The 27065-nt window shown below is 45.3% G+C and overlaps 1 protein-coding gene across 2 annotated transcripts in view; it reads right to left on the bottom strand.

Annotated features, from left to right (window-relative positions):
* LOC139766676 (uncharacterized) overlaps positions 1-27065 on the bottom strand; it is a 542423-nt gene that overhangs the window by 286933 nt on the left and 228425 nt on the right. For both annotated transcript variants that reach the window (XM_071695584.1, XM_071695583.1), the window contains exon 4: positions 15980-16156. In XM_071695584.1, the coding sequence (XP_071551685.1) occupies positions 15980-16125 (146 nt within the window). In that variant the 5' untranslated portion in view covers positions 16126-16156. The remainder of the gene's footprint in view (positions 1-15979; positions 16157-27065) is intronic.

Raw genomic sequence — 27065 nt, 5'->3', positions numbered from 1 at the left:
GGAATATATATATATATATATATATATATATATATATATATATATATATATATATATATATATATATATATATATATCGTTATGTAACAGTTAACGGTCATGGACGTGACGCATTCACAGGGCGCCCAGGGTCGAGCGTACGGGTTCGAATCCTGGTTGCGGCAGTCGGTCCATAGTCAACCCTAGCTGTTCATACACCCCTAGGGTTTGGTCGAAAAAATAGGTACCTGGCTCAGCCTAGGGTATATATATATATATATATATATATATATATATATATATATATATATATATATATATATATAGTGTAAACACACATTTAATGCTCAAACACCAGTGGTCCAAAATTATCCATTTCATTTCAATCAAGCTTTCGCCTTCACATAGGCATCATCAGGAGTCTACAAAAAAGTAAAAATATGCGCTACATAACTTTGGATGTAAGATGTACAACGCAAACACCACGTATATGACAAACAAACTACAGTACATAGAACATAAGGAGTATAGGAAAACACTATAAGCGATAGAAACTAACAATATCATGACGGGTAAGAATGAGCTACAACCTAAACACAAAATATGGAAACAGAAATAGATGAAAAAAAAAAAACTTAAAGAGGAAACCTAGAACAATAATCTTATATGAAGTAGGAATATAGACAGTCTATCACTAAATACATTAAGTTAGACAAAAACGAAGCCGTTAGTGTCCGGGTGTGGCGGTGAGGTCAGGTTTGACTCGTCCGATTGTGTGTGATCTTCGTAACCCAGGATCGGGTCGGTCAGTGACACGTTCCTCCTCTCCTGAAATGGCGGACTTGGTAGCTTGTGGTGGGTCAATGTCACGTTCCTTCCTGTTCTAAAATGGCGTTGAGTTTACGACGTAGTGGCGGGCCATCAAAGCAGTATGCCGGTGGTCATATTTGTCTGGATGTAGATGACGTGTGCTTTCTCTCTCTAATATTCTATCGTATTCAATTCCCCTCCCTTTTTTTTCCAAAAGAAGGAACAGAGAAGGGGGCCAAGTGAGGATATTCCTTCTAAGGCTCAGTCCTCTTTTCTTAACGCTACCTCGCTAACGAGGGAGATGGCGAATATGTATGGGAAATATATATATATATATATATATATATATATATATATATATATATATATATATATATATATATATATATATATATATATTGCCACTGCCCGCTCAAGAGTTGTACTATTGTACAATTAAAGCACATAGATCATCTTAGAACCACAAGGCATGCCATCCCGTGCAAGGGTCCCCAACCCAACCCTCTGCTCCTCCGCCTTGTGCAGCTTAGAGTCTAGACGACAGAAATCCGTTTCAGTTCTCAGGGAAACCAGATTAAGTGCTCGGTATAATGAAAGACCCGGGTGTCCACCATCATCCCTTTGGATTTTGATGTAAGTAGGCCACGACCAGCCAACACCTTGCGAGGATTAAATGCAACTGCTGTATATTCATGTCTCCTGTAATAAATGTCCTTTATAATCAAGCTCTCTGATCCCGCTCTGATCACATCCTGCATTAAATGGCTTTTACATTCGAAGGACACGCGTATGATTCCACGGAATGACGTCTGATATATATATGTATATATGTATATATATATATATATATATATATATATATATATATATATATATATATATATATGTGTGTGTGTGTGTGTGTGTGTGTGTGTGTGTGTATCATACATACACTCGCCTATCCCCCACCCATCAGTCAAATTGACTCCACCGTTATACGGGGAAGTTAGGATCAAACACCTCGTATATATATATATATCGAAGACGACTTCATTCGAGTCAGGAGCGACGGTTTACGGAGTTGGCATCGCATTCAGAAACTCACTTGCCGACGATTTGCTGACGGGGGCTGCTGAGTGAATCATTGCTCGGCGGACGAAGAACTGGCCGGATGACGCCTCACCCTCCCTCGCTCCTGACGTAGGATTTTGTGAGGTAAAGCTTTGTTGTGTATGGAGATGTAGCTGAGGGGTGGGGGGCGAATTCTGGGCCACGGTGAAGATGGTGAGTGATAAGTAGGGAGGAGCTTTTCCTGCTCTTTCCTCAGGATTCTTTTTCTTTCTCTGTTGTTTACATACATGCATTCATACATACATCCCTGGGATAAGGCCTTGACTAAGAATACTTCTCACTATCCCCTTTTTTGTCGTATAAGGCGACTAAAATAGACTGGGACGGGGAATGGAAGCCGATTCCTCCTTGCACTGCAATCAATAAAAGTTGTTACGGAAGGAGCCAAGCGAGGAGTACTCATTCTCTTCAACGGCTCAGGATGGGATGTCTGCATGTGCCTGGATGTAACCGGTATGAGAAGAGAGGGACAGGCAATACATATGTGGAGAGAAACCAGGATGTTCTAGTCCTGAGTAAAATTAAGCTCAAGGAGAAGGGGAAAGAATGCTTTGGTAATGTGAGGACAAGAGCAAGTGAGGGTGACACTTCTAAAGGAGTTGTGGGAATGTGTATGGAAGAGTGCAAGGACGTTACGCCCAGAATGACGTGGGTAAAAATGAAAGTGGATTACGAAGGTTCGGGGATCATTAGCGTATAAACACTTGATATCGAGAGGAGTGAGGAAGGGTGGCGAGTGTTGGAGATGAGTGAGTGCATCAGTAATTTTGATGCAAGGACCCGAGTACCGTGTGATGGTTTATCTGAATGCAAGAGTGGCTGATGTGGCAGTTGAGGACATAACTGGCGGGGTACAAGGTACCTGGTGTTGTGGACGTAAATGATAAACAGCTTACGAAGCTGTGGACACACCTTAGAGTGAATCGGTGATTGAGAATATCTGGTTCAGAAAGAGGGAAGTACGTAGGTATATGTGGGTGACTGGGGAAGATAGTAAGCGGGCATCATCGGATTACAAATCACTTGATAAGCGCGTGTTGGCGTGATCACTTCTTGGTGAAGCGTAAGGGTGAAAGTATGGAGAAGCTCTGTCACCAGCTTCTGGAGTCTGACATTCGAATCTACCAACACAGAACTTTGCCACCTGCAACCAACGACTGACTCGTCTGCTCTGCCCGTAAATCTGACCTCACCAATACCGCAGATCCGCCCCTCGGTGTGAGAGCCTCAGCATCCTGTCCATGAACACAGGAAACAGCCATACTGACATCCTGCACCCTAGATACAAACTCACTCTCACCCTCCTAGCCCTCTTCTCGTACTCATTCCTTACTCATTTCTCTTCTCGTACTCATTACTTACCTCTCTTCTCGTACTCATGCCTTATTCACCTCTCTTTTCGTACTCATGCCTTACTCACCCGGTAAAACTCTCCTTTTACCTCACATATTTGGAGCACCTCCCTCAAGGAAATTCTGTCAATCCTATCTTACGCTTTCTCCAAATCCGTAAATGTGACAAACAGTTCCCTCTTTTTCTCCAAGCGTGTGTGCATAGATGTGTGTGTGTGTGTGTGTGTGTGTGTGTGTGTGTGTGTGTGTGTGTGTGTGTGTGTGTGTGTGTGTGTGTGTGTGTGTGTTTACCATAAATTCTCGTTCTTACACACAAACGGCAACGCAAATGGAGGAACAGTCTGAGACACAATAAAAAATGGCAGAAAAGTGAACAGGAAAATAAAAGGACGATATAAACAGACCAATATATCGAGGGACAACTCTGTATTCACGTAAACAGAAACAGTCACATGTGTATCTGTCGTTTTACATTTACAGTTTTCTTGATCATGGTTCACGAGACGACAGTAGGCTTTAGATACGTATTTACTCCTGCCTTCTGGGACGTCGGACCCACGTGACCAACTCGTTAACAATCGTTACCTTGTGTCTTGTGTCTAGCACCAGAGGGCGTGGAGGAGACGTGGCACGTTCGTGCTAACGAGAGGTAAAGTCCTTAACCCTTGACCACGACGGTACGACCCTTGGGGAGGGATAGCCGTCAAGGTGTCAGGTTAGAGGGTTAACCATCGTCCATACGCAAGGCTCGTACTGTTCATCCCAGAACATCACAGGAGTCCCCCATACCTCACATGAAAGGAGGATTCCAAGACGCACACACACACAAACACACCTTCCCGGAATGGGTTAATGAGCTGCACTAAGGAGGATTCTAACCTCCCCCCCCACACCTGCCTTCTTCCCTTTATGTCGGGGCATCCAGTCTCAGCAGAGGACCTTGTCGAAGCTTGGCCTTAACAAAAAAAATGATAGACGGATGTGTCCCCTGAAGAGTGAGTGTAGTGCACAAACACACAACGCGTCCGAACTGTGTGTTCATAACTGGCGAATTGTTTCTCACATTTCAAGACGGCTGATGACACTCCTTCACGCCTCCCGTCCAAGAATGGGACTCTTGTCACTTCGCCCGTACCCAGCCCCCGGGATATGGGCCAACGAGGCGACGGCGGAGGAGGGGGGGAAGAAGAAGAAGTCATTTACACACTTCATACGAAGATTAGGAAATGCAGACGGTCATGAATAATCATTCTCTCCCCCCCGACTCTGGAACTGGATGATGTCACGCTAAAAAGTCCCCCTTCACCTCCCCCCACCCCACCTCGGGTACGGTGTTGCTTCTTTTACCCTTTTACTTTCCCTTCTCGATTTTGCGCGTCAGAAGAGCCTTCGTCCCCGAGAGCGAGAGACTCCTCATCGGGCCACGTGCGCGGGGCGTCCACCTGCAACGTGCATGATGAAGCAACACTGCCTGAACCTCCAGGTCGCCTCATCTATTACAGAAGTTGAGGACTTGCTTTGCATGATGAAGTAAGGCTCGGCCGAGGCGGAGGAAAGCATCGTCATAATCTGGCCTTGAACCAATGCCCGAGGGGCTTCCTGCTCCTGGCCGCTGCGACAGAGTGGCGTCGTAATCTGGCGCACCTGACCTGGAAGTTCAAACTGGATCTTGGGACGTGCATGTCCTCGTGACGGAGGGAGAGACTGGGATGGACAGCTGATGCCATGGGAGTTTAGCGTACGAAAACACTGGGGGTCGCGCGCTGATAAGAACGCACGCTTGCAGGAGGAGCAGCAGCAGCAGAGGTGAGCGAGAGAGAGAGAGAGAGAGAGAGAGAGAGAGAGAGAGAGAGAGAGAGAGAGAGAGAGAGAGAGAGAGAGAGAGAGAGAGAGTGGGGAGAAAGAGAGAGAGAGAGAGAGAGGAGGAGATGGAAATGCTAGGGAGTGTGCGCCATCAAGCTCCCACTCACTTCGTACCGTGAGACAATATTGGCAACCTGTCCTCAGACCCCAGCTCCTGGGGAAGGTCAAACCCCCTGCTGCATGACGTAAGGCCCACCCCATCACTCCCCACCTGGAGAATATCGACCGAACCCTCATATAACGCAAAGAAAATGCACGCCACGCACCCCCACCTCTCCATCCCCGCCTCTCATCTCCGCAGCATCCCGCTGAATATATATTAAGGCTCCTGAGCACTTGTGCAAAGTCAGTATCATAGACCACCTTCTCTTATATGAGTCATCTTCAGAACAGTCGTGTATAATAGATTCTTAATGTGGAGACGATTAACATACTACATATGTAATCAAGACAAAATATATGAAATATTATATTAATGTGTTTTGTAACGACACTTTGTATATATTTTTGTTGCAAATCATACCAAAATGTGACACTATTCTTCTCTATCCACAACAAATACAGTATTTCCTTGTCATGACAGTGTGGTGCCAAATGACACTGGAATTGGTCTTCGACACAGAAGAATCACGAATGCGAATTACGGAAGCCGTGATAAGAATCTGCAAGTTTCGCGATGGAGAAGAATTCGCCTCACAGAATAACACACATGACAGGAGAGTTGCTGTGAGGATACGGTGACTATGTTAAGGCATACGGAACCGACCCGACGGTCCCCAAAGAAGACTTTTCAAAGCCCTGACAGGCCAACAGATGAATCTCCCCAACCCGCACTTAGAGGTTAGAACTGAAATGGGGGCAAGAAGAAGGAGGAACGGAAGAATTCAAAAGGTAAGAGAAGGAAATACATGGGGCAGTAGGAAGCAGGTGGGATATCCACCTTGCGGACGTGTTGTTGAAACGTAATGAGTTCCTTTCGGCGGCAAAGTATACAGTCACTGGAGTAGATACGGAACACATGTGTGCAGTACCAGTTAAAGGTGTTGGACGATGGTGTTCATAGCATGAGAGAAAATGTAGAATTTTCATCCATTCAGTGGATTTCTAGAAGCTCTTTTAAGTACGACAATATGATCCGTGAGCACGTCGGTAGGACAGGCCCTTGAGCACAACAGTACGGCTCTTGGGTACGACGGTACTGGGTACGACGGCTCATGGGTGCGACGGTGCTGGGTACGACGGCTCTTGGGTACGACGGCTCTTGCGTACGACGGTGCTGGGTACGACGGTACTGGGTACGACGGCTCTTGGCTGCGACGGTGCTGGGTACGACGGCTCTTGGGTACGACGGTGCTGGGTACGACGGTACGATCCTTAAGAAAGACGGGTAGATGCTTGAGCGCGATGGGATGACCTTTGACCTTGACCCTCTTAGGTCAGGTGAAAATGGCTATGTTTGTCGTAATCAAAGGTCCGGCAGTCATGCTGATTTACCGGTCGTGCCGTCGTGCTCGATGGTAGTGCGAATAATCATCCACAGGCGAGAGCAATCACAGTGCAGGACGGATTGTCTCAACCAATCACGCGCGACTCCATGCTGGGTACTCGGGGGAAATTGACCGTGATTGGCTACGGCACACACTTCTGCAATTTCATTGGTCGCTTTTCGACACCGGAGTACAAAAGACGACAGGAGAACAAAATTGAATTTCACCACTTTTAGTCTTGCTACTTATAACTCACTATGAGCATTCAGCTTCTAGTGAACTAGTTCTCTGGGATGGACAGGCGACTTACGCAATCTCCTCAAAAAAAAAAAAAAAGGCACTGTCTTCGGACAACCTGCTTGCGCCCTTCACGCACTCAGCGTCCGCTGATGGAAGTGACACCAGACTTTCCCGTAATAATACCGGACGGTCGGGGGGTCTCCTGGGATAACAAAAGCGTGAGTGGACTCTCCACCACCGCGTCCAAACAGACGGAGGAGGGCGTCCTAGGGTAAAAACAACGCCGGGTTCAATCGACTGGTTCGTTGCACTCATATTTCATTCGAATTTACACGATAATTGGTTTTGTTAATTGGTTACAAGCCTGGTTATGATGCTCTGAGAAGCCGCTCGTCAATCTGAAATCTATCAGGGCTTGACCATTCAGCGCCTGAAAGCCATCAATCTGAAATCTGTGATGTCTTGAGCAGGTGGCCCACGCTCACCATCAGTCCAATTTTCTCTGTTCTAATTCCTAAGCTCCACTTGTGAGCAAGGGTCCTCTTCGGAACGAGGCCCTAGATAATAGAAAACGGGAGGAAGAAAATGGAGACACAAACAAGAATCGAAAGAAAATGGAGACACAAACAAGAATCGAAAGAATTATTGTTGGGGTGGAAGAACCTGACTTTTTAAAAAGGGGGTTTCAGTCGGAGCTCTGAGGCTAAACATGAGAAGATAAATGAATTGTTTAGACCATCTGAATAAGAAAACAACACAGCGGTTCTCTCATATCGCAACAGAAAACGTCAGTGTTGTCTCGTGTGTGTGTGTGTGTGTGTGTGTAGTTAGGAGGAGGGAGGACTCCGGGATCCTGGCAGTATTTCCAGAACACAATATAGATAGATCCCTTTTCTTCCAAGTGCTTAAGGTCGTCCATAATGACCACATAAAGCACGTGGCTTAAAGTGGGACTTAATAAGTTAACGGCTCAAGATGATGATTTGATAAAGAATATGAGTTTGATAAAGTTGTACTTGACAACTAATATAAGTAACATCGTGGTTTTAGGAACTTGAAGTCTCCTTGAAACATAGACACTAACTTTTGTTTACCAATCTCTAACCAAAGACAACAACTTTTCTTTACCCGAGCCTTCGAGCGGGACGGTACGACACTTGGGGTCAGATAGTCCGCCCTTTGACAGACCCTCAAGGATAAGGTACCGAGTAGCCTTGCAGGCCATCATACCTCAAGGATCTTACCATTATACTCCTCGAGCGTCGTACCATCGTGTTCAAGGATCGTTCCGTCTCGAGGAAGAGGTAACTTAAGAGTCATAAAACTCTAAAGTGGCAGGTACAAGACTTCAAGTACCTTTCAAAGTCCAGCTGGGGAAGTATGTTTCACACTGGGGGATTCCCAGTGTCTAAAAGTAAATATATTTCGTCCGGATCACACAACTTACTTTGCCTTCCTCCTGTTATCAGAGAATTCTTGAAGCAAAAATGTTTGCATCGTTGCTTAAAGATAACCATCAGAAGTGATCATTTTATCGATAAGCTCCCGTATTACATACACAGTCATTTCCATTCATACTTAGGATGTGAAATGTATTTTGATATCCTGGTCACGTTCAGTTGTACAGGAAATATCATATATATATTCTATCGATGCAGCCGAGAATCCCCGCTAGGCTGAGGAGCCGCTTATTTGAACTGCCTTGTAGATATGACACACGAGACTCCACTCACTTCAACTCTCTTAAAGACATTTGGTTCACGTCAGCTTCCTTAAAGACATAGACACCTGATTCTAAAGTCAAGAATTCCTGTCGTCTGTCAAGTGTTTCAAGTCTGTTTTTCTGTAAACACCAGGAGAAGCTGTGAACACGTCCTGCTGTGCATACAAAATACTGTTGTGCTTATTGATCAAAATACTGTACACTTTTCCTCTGTAATGAAGAAAATTTGCTTTATATATGAATATATGCGTTCGACAGAGGATTACTGGTGGCGACATGAATCATAACTGGCAAACGTATGTTAATGGCAGGCAACACCTGACACAGCACGTCCTGCTTCTGGGAAGGGGAGCCGTGAGGTGTGGTGCAAGCTGTCGTCGCCAGAGCAGAAGAAAAACACCTTAATGGTCGTCAAACCATCTGGCGGGGAGGTAATAGCACCTCTATTTTTTTTCTCCCGTGCCCGACGCAGTTTAGATATGAGCCTTAGTTGCTTAGCTCTGTTTTCGCCAGCTGTTATAGGGCAGGATTTTTGACGGCCTCAACACACGGACACACGGACTTCAAACGCACCACCGGCCCTAAAGCAAATGGCTATGTTCAACGTATTCCCGGGCAACATCATACAGGATTCCCTCAAACTTTCAGAAATTATGAAGAAAATAACCTCTATTGTTATACTTACTGTACAAATTCTTGAGATATTCTGAATCGATGAAATATCTGGTCTCTAGGAAGAGAATGATAATAGAACAATAAAGAAGAACGTCCTTATTTGTCCACATTCTCTCCCTACGATGCAACGAAACCACATCCAAGCCCTAAACCTTTCCGGGGTTTCCCTTACCCACTTCATATTCCCTGGTTCAGCCCACTGACAGCACGTTGTCCCCCGTATACCACATCACTCTAGCTCGGTCTATCCCATGCAGGTCTCAAACCGCCCTGCAAATGAAGACCTCGGTAACTCACAGCCTCTTCCACTTCGTCCTTCCATCTTTTCGGTCTTCTGTGTCTTCTGACACATGTATCCTCCGAGTATATCACCTCTTCACTCATCCTCTTCATATGCCTAAACCTTTTCAGCACACCGTCCTCATCTCCTTCCATCACATTCTATTTCATCCACACCTTTTACTCACACGGTCAATACCTACACGATCAACCCACCTCACACCACATACTGACCTCGAGCATTTTATTTTCATCTCATTCACCCAATTTCGTTCTATCATTCAGATCCCACGAACCCCACCTGTACAACACCGTTGGGACGGACTACTGTACCATCAGGCAAGCCTAAATTCGCCCTCACACACATTCGTCAATCCACCCTCATCCACTCTATGGTTTGCTTCAGCTTCCGTCGTTCCTTCCACCGTCATGCCCACACCAAGGTTCTCTCCTTCCGAACTTAGACCCCAATTCAACCTGTCTCACCCCTTGCTATCTTACTTTTAATCACATTAACTTTCAACCTCCTCCCTACACACACACACACACACACACACACACACACACACACACACACACTCTCTTCCACACTCAGACACCAAACTTTACACTTTCTCAATTGAATCAGCCACCAGAACCGTGTCATCTGCAAAAAGCAACCACATAACTAACTAACTGGTCATCGACACTGTAACCTCCTTTTCCTGAAACATTCAGCTGTATTCCTATTACCAGCCTGGTGACTGAAAACCAGCTGTAACATCTCCGGCGAGGCTGATCATCGTGATTAGACCAGAAGGAATATACATGTATCGTGGAGTACCTTCTCGTTCCAAAGGAGTTCATTACTCCCCTACTCCTACGTGGAGTGCAGCCTCGAAATCGCAATAGCCCCATAAAAGGGACCCTTGGGCTGCATGAATATTAATAATTATATTTTTCTTTCCCACTGCGTCCCTCTGTCTCGAGTAATGAAACAGAACCAGAAACAGACAATAAACGGCATAATTTTTCCAAATTTAGTCTCTAGCTGTCACGTATAATGTACGAAAACAGAGCCCCTATTCATAACTAAACCTCACATGTTTAAAATGTGGTTAAATCAGCCCAATTCACATGCCTTAGCTCAGCTTACTGACAGCACTTTCTCCCTCGTATACTACATCGCTCTCATTCTTCCTATCCTTCGCACGCCTTTCACCCTCTTGCACTTTCAGGCCCCATTAACTCAGCGACTCTCATTTCGTCCTTCCATCTCCATTTCCGTCTCCCCCTCCTCCTCCTCCTCACTTCCTCTACTTCAGACACACATATCCTCTTAGTCAGTGTCCATTATCACGTACAAACCACTTCAGCTCATCCCGTTCAGCTCTGTCAGTCTTACTAAGCTTACTAACCACACCTTTCTCTTACATTATCATTCTTTATAGGAACAGCACATTACCCTCAAGCATTTCGTTTCCAGAACATCCACCCTCTTCCATTTTTTTTTTTTTTTTTTGTGATTCACAGCACATTACCCTCAAGCATTTCGTTTCCAGAACATCCACCCTCTTCCATTTTTTTTCTTGTGTGTGTGATATTCTTTCCTATTTACAACATATGACTCGCATCCGTACAACACCGTCGAAATTACTGTACCATCGAACATACCCATTTTTGTCCTCACGCACAGTGACCTCTCTTTCTATTCGCTTCTCAATGCGCCCACTGCTGTCTGGTTACAGTTCTTTCAGCCTCTCAAGGCACTTTATACGTTCCATCACCTCGATCTTGCATGTGAAGTGTTTCTGAATTCTCTCTAATTTGTTTACTCTTATTTCTTTTGTTGGTAACCATACGACACAGCATAATTCAATATTGCCACTTAGACTCGTAAATACACTGAGCATTTTCACAGTAGGTTTCTAAAACAGACACAACTTTCTAACTTGCACTACTCGACTGTTCAAAGGTGACCACAACGATATCTCCAACATCAACTTACATATGTATTTTGATTCGTCATTTATTCGTCTTCCTTAAAATGAAAATATCTTAGAGGCATATACACCTTTAATATATACATTTAATGCATTGACTAATGCATTCGTTCTTCACCTAAATCAGCTGGCCTTGTCTTACCCCTATAGGCTTGCATACCCTTCCAGCACCACAGCCTAGCTCTTTCCACCTGAATACTCTGATGCACAATCCAACACCACAGTCCAGCTTTGTTCCCGTAGACCAGCGGATGCCTCATTGAAAGGTGATATCATATTAACCGCTCAACCTCACTGGGGCTTGTTGAGCAGGATAAGCCGACACTACATCAATTACCACAGCCCAGCTCTACTTAGATCAGGCGTTACATGATGGAAAGCTGATTACCCGATGATCAGGCGTTCAGCTGGATGGGATAACACAGGACTCACAGCTACAGCGCGGCTTTGTTTAGATGGAACAGCAGTTTCTTTCCCATGACTCCTATCCCACATGTACTTAACCATGTGCTGTGGGCGTTATGTTCCGCTTCTGTGTACATGGATTAGCTGATGTTCGCAACGGCGTCCCCGGTCTGCTTAATGTGCCATCATCCAATTCAGTTTTGAAACATGTATGTACCCTGACGACTGTGCCATTTATTCATTATACGAATCTTTAGTCGTGTACATGTGCGTGTGTGTGATTACGATTTGTGTGTTGCGGGAAGAGAGTTTTACACATGTGTTGTCCCCGTGACTTGTATATATCATGTCCTTACTCCTATGTGTACACACAGAAAAAAAATATATGGGTGGAAATCACCAGTGGAGTACCCCAGGGTTCTGTTTTGGGACTCACTCTTCTTGATCTATGTGAATGACTTGTCTCAAGGTGTGGACTTCTACCTGAACATGTTTGCAGATAATGCCAAGGTCACAGGAGAAGCGAAAAGCGAGTAAGAATCCATATAGTTACAAGGGGACCCAGACAAGTTCCAAATTGGTGTGATACATGTTTGGTGAAATTCAACTCGAGAAAATGTAAAGTCATGAGGATGGGACAGAGTGAGAGCGGAGCTCAATATAATCATCATCTAGCAGGATATAAGCTTCAGGATTCAGTATGTGGGAAGGACTTTATCATCTAGCAGGAAATAAGCTTCAGGATTCAGTATCTGAGAAGGACTTTATCATCTAGCAGGAAATAAGCTTCAGGATTCAGTATGTGAGAAGGACTTTATCATCTAGCAGGAAATAAGCTTCAGGATTCAGTATGTGAGAAGGACTTTATCATCTAGCAGGAAATAAGCTTCAGGATTCAGTGTGTGAGAAGGGCTTGGAGGTCGATATCAACCCTAACCTGTCACCAGTCCCACATTAGGAGAAAGTAAAGGATATTAACTGTCTTCTGGCAAGTATCAGAATAGCTTTGAGGTACATGGATAAGGAAAAATGTAGCAAGCTGTTCGCATCTACGTAGATAAGGCCAAAAAAACAGATTATGCTTCTCAGGTTTGATCACGGCACCAAAAGAAGCACAAAGAGCTACTAGAGAAGGTTTAGAGGAAGGCAACAAAGATGATACCAATATTAAGCTTATAGGGAAAGGCTAAAGGCTTTAAATTTGTCCACCTTTAGAAGCGAGAGGAGTTGGGGGTGACCTGATCACAAGCTGAAGTTTTTCAAAAATATCGATTACGTGGAAAGTGAACGGTCTTTCGAGATATGTCGGGTTAGAACACCCACAACACCAACATCAAATTAAGCACAAAACGTTAAAAAAAAAGGTAAAGAAGTGTTTTTTATTGTATCAGTGCTGGGTGAATGGAGCAGAATGACTGAGGACATGGTCAGTGGTGACATCATGCAGAAATTTAAGAAGTTGTATGATAACAGAGGATGTTTAAGAGATAGGGTCCCACGAGTGAAAAAGTTCCTCCCCGTACAGTATCAATAGGTAATTACACACACACACACACACACCTGGTAGAGGTTTTGGTGTGTGTGTGTGTGTGTGTGTGTGTGTGTGTGTGTGTGTGTGTGTGTGTTTGTGTGTGTATGTGTGTGTTTACTTATTCATCAGATCATACTGTGTTGCCGATGAGAACAACAACACAGTAACGATGTTACTTAACAGCGAACTGGGTGACTCCCTCAAACGATGTTCCCCGACACACACACACACACACACACACACACCATCCGTCACAATGACTTCCTCGACGGCATGAAATACGTTCCACGAACGACATTCTCTGAAGAAAGAAGATATCAGATAATGGTCACAAGTGGTGCTCCCTCCCCGTGTACCCCCTGATGAACACAAGGCTTGAAATGCCCCACTTACCGGCATCAAAAATGGCCCTTGAGTTTCCTCACCTCCGTGAATAACAGAAGCGGCAAGAAAGAGAGATACGAAGGAGAGAGAAGGTAGAATAAATGTACGATATGTTTGCCCTGGGAGTCGTGTCATCACCATGAATAAACAACAGAATAAGATATTTTTTCCCCGATGAAAAAAATTATTAATCAGAATAGCGCCTCCCCCATCTCCATTATGAACGTCTCAGAACCACCAAGTTCTAAGGAAATACACAGCAATTTTCAAACCGTCTGTGTGACGGGGAAAAGAACTAATAGACGGGTGGGAATGGACTGATGAAAAGGGTCAATAGACGGACGAAAGGCGTTGATGGAGGGACGAATGGACGGATGGAGGGAAAGGGACGGATAGAGAGATGGACACTTGAGAGAACAGGGGGATGGACGAATTGATGATTGAATGGACAGGAGGACAGGCAGAGAAGTGGCTGGTGTGTCTGATTGGAAGATGAGAAGAAGGACGGATGGATAGACGACGGACGGAAAGGACGGACACACGGACGACCGGGAGAGGAGACGGAATATGGACGGAAATAAGTGATGACGGACGGATAGAAAAGACGACGAACTGACTGACGTAAGAAAAAATAGACGAAAAGAGACAGATGAACTGAAAGCCGGTAGGACGAACGTACGGATGGGTAGACGGACAGACTGACGACGAAACGGACTTACGGACGACGCAAAAAGAGGATAGATGGACGGGAGGACAGACAGGCGAACGGAAGAGACGACAGATAGGCCAGAGGGAGAGGGTAGAGCAATATACCCCCTACAGTGAGGCAAGTGGAGTGGCAAGGGCAGGTGTACCTCAGTGTTGGTAACTTAGTGAGGACAGAGAGTGTGGTGTGCCTCGAGGGAGGAATAAGTGAGGGCAACGTATATATAAGGTAGTGTCACTGATGAACCAACATCTTATATCATATTTGGAACAGAATCCCCCTCAAAATTTATCTCGCATTTTCTTCAAAAATAGAAGATGAATGATAAAGTATCAGTACTTGATCCCCTCACCCAACCCCGAGACAAATATAACACTGGCAAAGCACACGTATACTGACATAACCCGACACACAGTAAACAACCGACTTTCCAACTCGGTCTTAAACTCCAGCCCACCAGACATACATACACCCATCAGAATCCACACTCCCTAGACAAATCACATTCCCCCCACTTGCGCTCTGGATATCACGTGTCTTAACAACACCACAAACATCGTTTCAACACATCCGGAGACCCTCCATGCCCACGATGCAACAACCATAAACAACACAACGAGCGCTTACTACATAATTGCCCTGCACTCTCTGTTTACAAACGTACAAAGAACAACGCTAACACTATATGACCAGAAGTCTCGACCGGTGGATGTGGCCAGCTTCCTGAGTGCTGCAGGAGCCTCATAAGGACAGACGGGACTCCTGAAGCAGGAAGGTGAGATACTATATATATATATATATATATATATATATATATATATATATATATATATATATATATATATATATATATATATAACTTTAAATTCTCAGATTATCACACAATGTCCTTCTAACATAGCTCATACAAATGAGTTTATCTAAATCCCAGCAGAATCTGAATCACTTAAGAGTCGAATATTTTGCCTCCTGGATCTCCTGTACTGATGTTCGCACAAGTAGCAGACTTATGAAAGCTTGACGTGTATGCGGGATCACTACTTCCAACGATAACCAGTTAGAAAATTTTCCGACGCAGTTAAGAAGGGGAAAAAAAAAAAGAAAAGATTCAATTTGAAATGCAGTCCTGCACACGCTACCACGAACTAGGCTTGAAACAGATCACGCCTTTGGAATTCTTTAAAAAGAATGATTAAACGCTGCTTTCAGATCAACTTCCCATCGCGGTCGAAAGTTAGAGGGAGGTAGAATGTGTGCGTTGGCCCGAGTGGAATCTTTTGATTGCCATCAAAACGTCCACATTGTTCCTGGATCAACACTACGAAAAAAAAAAAGAAAAAAATGTTTTCCTCCGACAAATCCCCAATTTAGCGAGGCGGGTAAACAAATGGTTATTCCTTATTTCAAAAGCGTGTGGTTATTATCCGGCAAAATACGCTGAATCTATACTCACTGTCTAGCTCCATAGCCATCCACTGGCGCGGCTGATGATGATGATGGCCGATGCGATTGAGCTGGATGTAAACAAAGCGTCTTGCCAGATGCGCGATGACGTTCATAAGCTCGTAAGTATTGTCCTACGGATCCAATCCCCTCCATCTCTCCTTCAGGCGTGGTACAATACCATATCCTGGAAAAGACATGTATTCATCTGAGATCTGTTGTTCATAGTTTACACACACACACACACACACACAGACACACACACCACATATATATTTATATTTATTTTGCTTTGTCACTGTCTCCCGCGTTTGCGAGGTAGCGCAAGGAAACAGACGAAAGAAATGGCCCAACCCACCCCCTTACACATGTATAAACATACACGTCCACACACGAAAATATACATACCTATACATCTCAATGTACACATATATATATATACACACACAGACATATACATATATACACATGTACAACATTCATACTGTCTGCCTTTATTTATTCCCATCGCCACCTCGCCACACATGGAATAACATCCCCCTCCCCCCTCATGTGTGCGAGGTAGCGCTAGGGAAAGACAACAAAGGGATATATATATATATATATATATATATATATATATGCAAAACAATTCACAACAAACACGTGACTTCATAAATGAAGAAATACCACAAAGAGAAGGAAACACAAGAATCCTGAGCACTTTCGTGTATTACCACGTAGTTACTGAGTGAGGAAAACACAGATACCACAGAGGTTAGGTATACATAACCGGAGGAAACATGGAATGGGGTCATGTAACCACGTAATTAGTGAGAGGGGAGGTTGGCATAAGGGTCTGCGTGACCCATCCCTCTGACTGACCTTGCAAGACCTGACGTCTCACGGATGACCTCACTCAGGTAAAACTGGACACAAGGTTGACTTACATAATACAACTTGAAAAAAAAATCATAGGCAGTTGATATATATTTTTTTTTTCACAGTTTCATAATACACGGATCTCACTTGTCCATGTCTTGACATACATTCCGATGTGTATTACGGTCACAAACATTGTTGCTAGTCAACCATTAAGAAAATGCCCAGCTCTAGTGACTGTCAATGCTGTATACTGGCCAGGAGCACAGCTCCACAAGAGTAAGTCTGTATTCTAGCCATGGACGATGACAGCTGTATCCAAGCCTAAGGCGTGTCCCGGGAGGTGTCATGCTATAATCTCGTCGGGGGTAATGCTGTATTTCCACCACCAACGCTGTATTCTGGGCAAATGATAAAAGCTGTACTGTATTGAGGAAATGGCGCCTGTAGCCGGGCGGTGTAACCTGCCAGGGGCCATGACAAGCGCGGGAAACATGGGGGAAGATTTCTTTCCTCCTGGAGGAGGCGAAGACGGTGGCAGATTCGTCCGACGAGGGCAACGTCCGCTTCCCACTCTCTCTCTCTCTCTCTCTCTCTCTCTCTCTCTCTCTCTCTCTCTCTCTCTCTCTCTCTCTCTCCCTTGCCAAGGCCTCTTTTACTTCGCACCCTACCCCATTTTTCTTTTTATCCCCTCCCTCCCTCCTTCTTTTTCATACCCTCCTTTCCCCCCATTCCCACTTCTCTCTTCTCCTCCTCCTCCTCCTCCTTGCTCCTCCTTCCCCTTGCCACATCGCCCGTTGACGCAGCTGCTGACATGGTGGGAAAAAAAGGTTAGATTGTCAGAGAGGCTTGGGTGTGTCTGGGAGAGTAAGCAAGTGAGGTATGAAGAGAGAGAGAGAGAGAGAGAGAGAGAGAGAGAGAGAGAGAGAGAGAGAGAGAGAGAGAGAGAGAGAGAGACTAAAAGAAAAAAAATGGGATCCAAAGAGTTAAATGCATCAGTGTTATCAAGACGCTCACAGCTTATCTTAAGAAGAATACGTAGAGATGACGCAACACAGTCAGTTGCCTACTCTCTTTTGGCGCATTTCCCGAGAGAGAGAGAGAGAGAGAGAGAGAGAGAGAGAGAGAGAGAGAGAGAGAGAGAGAGAGAGAGAGAGAGAGAGAGAGGAGGTGGGGGTTAGAATGAAAGGTTTACGAGGCCGGGTTTATAATGCGGATTTCTAAGGAATACCTGAAAAATCCGCGTCTCCGGATGACACAGATCAACCTAGTAAACACTTGGACACTATATATATATATATATATATATATATATATATATATATATATATATATATGTATATTTGCGTGTGTGGACGTATGTATATACATGTGTATGGGGGGGGGGGGGGGATTGGGCCATTTCTTTCGTCTGTTTCCTTGCGCTACCTCGCAAACGCGGGAGACAGCGACAAAGTATAATAAAAATAAATAAATATATATATATATTTTATCCCTGGGGTTAGGGGTGAAAGAATACTTCCCACGTATTCCCTGCGTGTCGTAGAAGGCGACTAAAAGGGGAGGGAGCGAGGGGCTGGAAATCCTCTCCTTTCGTTTTTTTTTTTTTTTATTATTTTCCAAAAGAAGGAACAGAGAAGGGGGCCACGTGAGGATATTCCCTCAAAGGCCCAGTCCTCTGTTCTTAACGCTACCTCGCTAACGCGGGAAATGGCGAATAGTTTGAAAGAAAAAGAATATATATATATATATATATATATATATATATATATATATATATATATATATATATATATATATATATATATATTTCTGGATACTTCTAAAGGTACGAAGGAACTTATGCCAGATCGAGGAGTGGCTGGAGTCTAAGAATAAACTGAAGAGAGGAAATTCGGTGATTTGGTGCGGATGCGAGAGGGGAAGGACGAGAGAGGAAAGAATATAGCAAATTGGGAGAGACGAAGCAGAAGTTAGGTAAGAGGAATAAAAGAAGGCTCGTGTGTGAAGCCGCAAATGTCAGGATATTATAAAGTTCTGATGGACTATCTCCCATCTCCTACTCTCTCAGGAGTGCGTGGCTTGGCTTCAAGATGGGGTTGCGTGGCTTGGGTTCAAGATGGACGACTGTCGAGGAGAACCCTGTGAACCATTAGCTGATGAGGGGCTGGTGTTTACATCATTCTCAGATCAAGATGAAATGTAATGTTGATAGAAGAGGAAACTACCAGCCAACACCTCCGTCCCAAGAGAGAGAGAGAGAGAGAGAGAGAGAGAGAGAGAGAGAGAGAGAGAGAGAGAGAATTATGTAGTGAAGATGAGTCAAATCTCAGCTATGGGGAAATGGCTGATTCGACGATACAGAGTCGAGTACAAACGGCGTCATGTCATGGCCGTCGCACGTTCAACCATCCATGAAATCGTGTCAAACGATAGATTTCAGTGAGCAAAACATCACATGAGTGAGCCACTGTGGTTTCTGTCAGACCGTGTGTATGTCCACGTAAGGAGAGAAGAGAGAAACCACAGGAGTATTTGGTATTCAGAAAAATGCAGTTAAGAAAGTGATAACAAGAAATTAATAATGACATGGGATAAATGTAAATAAGTTACACAATGGAGGAAGAACAGTGTAGAACTTAGTAAAAACGAAAGGGATAAAGCTGAACACACACACACACACACACACACCTTTCGTAAAAACCCAACAATACGTCCAATACGAGAACGCACCAACAGTCACGACAATGTGAGGACATTGGAATTTCCTATCTGTGGGAGCACCTTCCTGGAGGAGTAGGGTGGGAGGGCAGCCATGTACTCCACCCTGACTCCAGGGAACCGACAACATAAGGGTAACGTTCCCGTACTCAGCCCGTCGTACCCATACACTCAAGCAAGACAAAACGACTCCTGAATATTTCTTACTTTTTTTTTGTTGTCGCATGTCGAAAAAAAAGAGGAAAAATTGGGAGATGCGGAAACACAAAAGCCTCGTCATATAAAACAAAAAAAGACGTACGATTTCCCGTGTTTCTCTCCTGGACTTAGAAAATGGAAAGAAGGAAAAAAAAAATTAAATATCTCTCTCGGTAAATATTCCTTTTTAAAAGCTGGATACATGTAAGGACTGACTCACGTGGGACAACAGGGGAAAATCCCCCCGCCAGAGACTACATTAAGGAGGAGGAGCAGCAGCAGTACCAGCCTCCTCCCACATCAGACACCAGGGCAGAAAACTACAAACCACAAGACGTAAACACGGACCTGTCGATTTCGCCACCGCGCTCACGCTGTGACCATAAAGAAAACACACACACACACACATCCTCCACTCCTGCATGTGAACCCGCTGTACCACTGGCCACAACCCGGACCAGCGGCTGTCATGTGAACCTGCGGAAAGCGATGCGCGTCTCTGTGGACAGCCATCATGTTGACAGGTATGATCAAAGGTGTGCAAACTGTTTTCGCAACACCGAGTGTGGCATTAAAAACTGGAACCAAGGAAACGGAAATTACTGTCATGTTATACGTTCCGGAGGAGTCAACCGATGTGCATTACATATGCGGTCCTACCACAGACGCCGCCAATCACTGGTCACTAACACTCACATATACGATCCTACCACAGTGTCAGTCACCGGTCATCATTACACTCACGTATACGATCCTACCACAGTGTCAGTCACTGGTCATCATTACACTCACATACACGATCCTACCACAGTGTCAGTCACCGGTCATCATTACACTCACGTATACGATCCTACCACAGTGTCAGTCACTGGTCATCATTACACTCACATACACGATCCTACCACAGTGTCAGTCACCGGTCATCATTACACTCACATACACGATCCTACCACAGTGTCAGTCACCGGTCATCATTACACTCACATACACGATCCTACCACATACGTTGTCAATCACTACTCAGTTCTCACATGTGAAGATCATCTATGTCCATTCGTGGTCACAGTGACCTCTCGCTCCTCCAGCAACGACCCCACGGGAACCTTCGATCCCCCCCCCCCCCAAACACACACAGGAGGAGGTCTCAGACCAATTTCCGAACAGGGAAGACCAAACGGACCCACATCACAACGTCCCCAGAGGTCATAAAAGACCATCCTGCTTATTATTTGCGTCCGTTCTCTTTCGCCTTCCTTGCTAGTCCCACCTGACTCAGGTGGATGCATTTTACCGGGAAACTTTACTGATTAGAATCATCTTGCACCGTGGAGTCATTTTTCGGGGAGAGAATTGCGAAAGCTAGCACACACACACACACACACACACACACACACACACACACACACACCGTATAAGACTATAACGCCTGGTTATATTGTCAATATATCATACAGCTGAACCTCTGAATATACGTTGGGGTTTTGGTTTCGTTAATGTGATGTGATCTGAAGCTTCAATATTGAGAGTCTGAAGTCTGGAGTGTGAGAACATGACATTAGGGTGGTGTCATAAGGTTGTTCAGCCTACGGTGGTGTTCGTGCGGCATATGCAGGTCGCACAGGCCAGTGAGTGAGCCTACTCATCCGCCACGATACCAAGATAGGCTAAAGGCCCTTCCTAAGTCCGGCCGATGGGAGTTTTGGGGTTGACCCTTGGGCAGGAGGGCCTTTCAGATACTACTGACGAGGCAAACTGTGGCCCGAGTCGAGAACTTAATCACGGCGGACCGGCTTATTTAAAATCCACGAAATTAGCCATGAGTTTCACATGGAAAGTTGTGTGATGCAAGAACCGGTTGGGTCCTCCGGAAAGCCTCAGCGCTCGGGATGGACAACAGAAGGCTGCCTCACTTCGCGGGCTGCTCGTACTATAACAAGCCAATCAGATAACCCATCTCTCTCTCTCTCTCTCTCTCTCTCTCTCTCTCTCTCTCTCTCTCTCTCTCTCTCTCTCTCTCGTCTGATTACAGGGGATGAGGCCTGGATTCATCACCGGGAACCTCCCGAGTCCAGGATGCACGTAATCCATGCGCTGGAATCGCCAGACTTCTCCGACCTCGAAAGGACGTTCCAAACGCAACCATCGACCGGAGGGAAAAAATGGTCTCGATTTTCTTGGGCTGTCAGTAGGATTCTACAGACTGGAAACCTCTTTCTCCTTGAAACAACGATCGCAGGCGAGTATTATGATCCGAGCAATGACGTCAAGAAGAAACGTCAGGGGTCGGTGAGCGAGGCTGTGTGTTCCTCCTGCATGGCGACGCAAGCGGTCCACGAAGCTCGTATGTCACACAAGCCGTTTTTCGTGCCTGTGGTTCTTGAGCGACTCGCCCATTTTTCTCTCAACCCCGAGACCTCGCCCGGCCGAGGGACCATCAGCCTGATGCGAAACCTGAAGTCCCCACCTGGTGCGTCGCCGCTTTGAATCAAGGATGATGATGAGACAGCTGCCGAGGTTGCGTAAACCTAGTGGAAGAAGCAGTCAGGAGGCATATGTGAGGCAGGCAACACTAGCTTAAAGGACAAACAGAGGAAGTCTATTGAAGTCAATGGAGACTGTGTTGGAACTGAAGTGATTGCTTGTCCCCCGGCCCAGTAAATTCCTTCACCCACTACACCTACACCATGTCCACGAAATCATCCCACCCACACGACCCACGTAGCCCACTTGGCTCACGCTAAAGCACTTCGCCCACAGATGTCATGCAACTTGTTGCTCACGTCTCGCTCTGTGAACCACCTCACACTCCTGACCCACGTAGAAAAGACCCTCCTGCACCAGCCCGTAGACCTCCAACCTAGCAAAGGACTTCGGCTCCGGGTGGAACCAGTGACAAACATGAATTGCGTCAGAACAAACGATATTCTCAAAATGGAAAGGTAACAGTCTGAAAAAAAAAAAAAAATGTCTGAAATCGCAGTCATTTTCTGAATTCGGTACAGCTTATATTCCAGTGAGCGAACACGTTTACATCAAGCCACTTGGCTGAGTCTCCTCTCGTCCGCACTGAGGAGGGACATCGACAAAGATGGAGACCGAATCCCGGGGACGTGATGTGATGCCCCGATGCTCCACTCCCCTCTCTATCTCTCGGACGCTCCCTCAACCTGCTAGTGTAAGGAGGAGGCAACATACGTTTGTCCATTGCAAGGAATATTTCTTCTCATTTATCGCTCAGCAAACATGTTTACCTATTATATAGATATACATACATACATACATACATACATACATACATACATATATATATATATATATATATATATATATATATATATATATATATATATATATATATATATATATATATCTTTTTTTTGTGCTTTGTCGCTGTCTCCCGCGTTTGCGAGGTAGCGTAAGGAAACAGACGAAAGAAATGGCCCAACCCACCCCCCATACACATGTATATACATACGTCCACACACGCAAATATACATACCTACACAGCTTTCCATGGTTTACCCCAGACGCTTCACATGCCTTGATTCAATCCACTGACAGCACGTCAACCCCGGTATACCACATCGCTCCAATTCACTCTATTCCTTGCCCTCCTTTCACCCTCCTGCATGTTCAGGCCCCGATCACACAAAATCTTTTTCACTCCATCTTTCCATCTCCAATTTGGTCTCCCTCTTCTCCTCGTTCCCTCCACCTCCGACACATATATCCTCTTGGTCAATCTTTCCTCACTCATTCTCTCAATGTGCCCAAACCATTTCAAAATACCCTCTTCTGCTCTCTCAACCACGCTCTTTTTATTTCACACATCTCTCTTACCCTTACGTTACTTACTCGATCAAACCACCTCACACCACACATTGTCCTCAAACATCTCATTTCCAGCACATCCATCCTCCTGCACACAACTCTATCCATAGCCCACGCCTCGCAACCATACAACATTGTTGGAACCACTATTCCTTCAAACATACCCATTTTTGCTTTCCGAGATAATGTTCTCGACTTCCACACATTCTTCAAGGCTCCCAGAATTTTCGCCCCCTCCCCCATCCTATGATCCACTTCCGCTTCCATGGTTCCATCCGCTGCCAGATCCACTCCCAGATATCTAAAACACTTCACTTCCTCCAGTTTTTCTCCATTCAAACTCACCTCCCAATTGACTTGACCCTCAACCCTACTGTACCTAATAACCTTGCTCTTATTCACATTTACTCTTAACTTTCTTCTTTCACACACTTTACCAAATTCAGTCACCAGCTTCTGCAGTTTCTCACATGAATCAGCCACCAGCGCTGTATCATCAGCGAACAACAACTGACTCACTTCCCAAGCTCTCTCATCCACAACAGACTTCATACTTGCCCCTCTTTCCAGAACTCTTGCATTCACCTCCCTAACAACCCCATCCATAAACAAATTAAACAACCATGGAGACATCACACACCCCTGCCGCAAACCTACATTCACTGAGAACCAATCACTTTCCTCTCTTCCTACACGTACACATGCCTTACATCCTCGATAAAAACTTTTCACTGCTTCTAACAACTTGCCTCCCACACCATATATTCTTAATACCTTCCACAGAGCATCTCTATCAACTCTATCATATGCCTTCTCCAGATCCATAAATGCTACATACAAATCCATTTGCTTTTCTAAGTATTTCTCACATACATTCTTCAAAGCAAACAGAGAAGGGGGCTGGATGAGGATGTTTCCTCAGAGGCCCAGTCCTCTGTTCTTAACGCTACCTCGCTGACACGGGAAATGGCGAATAGTATGAAAGAAATATATATATATATATACATATATATATATATATATATATATATATATATATATATATATATATATATATATATATATATATATATTCGCCATTTCCCGCGTTAGCGAGTTAGCGTTAAAAACAGAGGGCTGAGCCTTTCAGAAAATATCCTCACTTGGCCCCCTTCTCTGCTCCCTCTTTTGGAAAATTAAAAACGAGAGGGGAAGATTTCCAGCCCCCCGCTCCCTCCCCTTTTAGTCGCCTTCTACGACATGCAGGGAATACGTGGGAAGTATTCTTTCTCTCTTATCCCAGGGACAATGTGTGTGTGTGTGTGTGTGTGTGTGTGTGTATGTGCGCGCACTGGCGACCCCTCTTACTTACTCCATAAAACTGGTGATCTATGTAAAGAAAAAAAATATTTTGCATATACTGTACACAAATAAACTGCGTGTTGCTGTGCAATCCTCGATAAGAGAAAAGCTACGTTTTTTTAAGAATATGCATAAAACTTTCTCTAAGCCACGAATTGTCAGAGCGACGGGTACGTACATATATATGGCAACACCCATAAGGTGTACTACACAGCAACCACACACACACACACTAGCCAAAAACACCTATTGAGAGGGCACATCCCCCTTGTCGTAGTGGGGGAGGAGGAGAAAGGAGTGGGGAGTGGAGGGAAAGGAAGTGTACCCTTGCCTCCCCAGAATCCTGATGTGTTCCCACGTAAGACAGAATCAAAATGGACGACGAATTTCTCCTTCTCTGAGGTCATAGATCGCACCTGGGACCGATGGTGGGTTCCCGGCACGTGTTGCATACTTCAGCAGGACCTGACTGACTCCCACTCACCCCCGGCGGGGACTGCGATTATGACGGGCTTGTCTCGAGTACTTGCAGGAGAGAGAGAGAGAGAGAGAGAGAGAGAGAGAGAGAGAGAGAGAGAGAGAGAGAGAGAGAGAGAGAGAGAGAGAGAGAGAGACTGTGTTACATTTGAATTTCTTGCCGAGAGCCAAGACCCAACTTTTACCACTCCTACAAGACGTGAACGACTTCTGACACTCCCCACCTCCCTCCTGAAGGTGGAGGACTACCAACTCTTGAGGTCATTCCTGGAGAGTCGAGATCCCAGACAACTTCCGTCGCTCCTGAAGGTCAGAAACAACTTACGTCACTCCCCTACGTCACGATCTAAGCCTGGCGTTCCTCAAGATGTCACTGCCCGACCGACCTCCGCCACTCCAGACGAAGGGTTGTAACCTATCTCTCAACACTTCTGGCCTGATCTTTTTCCACCCTCAGAGGTCATGGCCGTCCTCTGTCACGAACGCCATGCAAGGTCAGCGGAGGGGAAGGTCACACACGCGCGACGCCCCACGTACTCTACTGTGGCAACAGACATCCACTGGTGCTGTGAATGCATCGAACCCCATCACTGGCGTGGGGGGTTGCGACACGCTAGACTCCTCCTCCAGTGGTGTCGGCGATGACCTTTCGTCTGCCTCTTCCACCGACCAAAATTCAGTCTGTGGCACAAACTACTGCGTTGCTATACATTCTGAGCGCCAGTCCTCATGACGTACGGCACAGCCAGATGAGGTATGAGAAGCACGAAGGAATCATTTGTGGTGTGGCATCACTTGGGAGGTGCAGGAGTACTAGCCAGGGGGCCCGGAAGTCCGGCAGTAGGTGGAGGACAGCGCCCCCATCGTGTGCATTTCGCACTACAGCTCACAGGATGAGTAGGGGGTGCACGATGCACGGATTTACCAGGGTTACCGGCACAAATCAGTCGGGCAACCACCAGAATGCACACACACACACACACACACACACACACACACACACAACACACACACACACACACACACACACTGAAAGAAGGCTTCAGTATGAGAATCATCCAACAGGAAATAAGCTGCGTGCATGTGTTTGTGAGAGAGACTTAGGAGTCTGACTGATCTGGGCCGGTAACCCCGGCAAATCTATTGTGCACCCCATGCTCAACCTGTGAGCGGTAGCGCAAAAGGATTACAGGGGGTCAGAAAGGGTCTCAGTCAGACCACAGTAGGGGGGTCACAGAGGGTGGGTTGATGTTACGTAAGATGTTACAGTTCGTATTTCAGTACATACATTACATAGTTTCATATGGTAAGTTTTACCCACTAGATGAAAAAAGTGGATACAAACTTAAAATTTCAGGTATCTTGTTATCAACAACGAGGTGTTGTGACATTTCTTGCAGGTTTTGTTTAGATCTATCCCTAAAAAGGCTCTAGTTTTGTCACAAAGACACAGTGTTCTGGTTTGTGTCGACATCGTACTGAAGACAACCAGTCTACAGGCAAGATTAGAAAACATTCCAGTAAATGTACAGGAAAATATTCAGCAAGCTCTTCCATTCACTTACTAGGCCAGAACTTTAATATGTTTCTCATGTATGGCCATTGCACTCAAAGAAGCTTAAAGAACCAATATCGACCAGCCCCTAGGGTAAGATGAACAGCTGGGT

This window comes from Panulirus ornatus, chromosome 58 (assembly GCF_036320965.1).
Source record: "Panulirus ornatus isolate Po-2019 chromosome 58, ASM3632096v1, whole genome shotgun sequence".
Lineage (NCBI taxonomy): Eukaryota > Metazoa > Arthropoda > Malacostraca > Decapoda > Palinuridae > Panulirus > Panulirus ornatus.
Note: the sequence above shows the minus strand (reverse complement) of the source record. Positions and strands in the feature narration are given on the sequence as shown.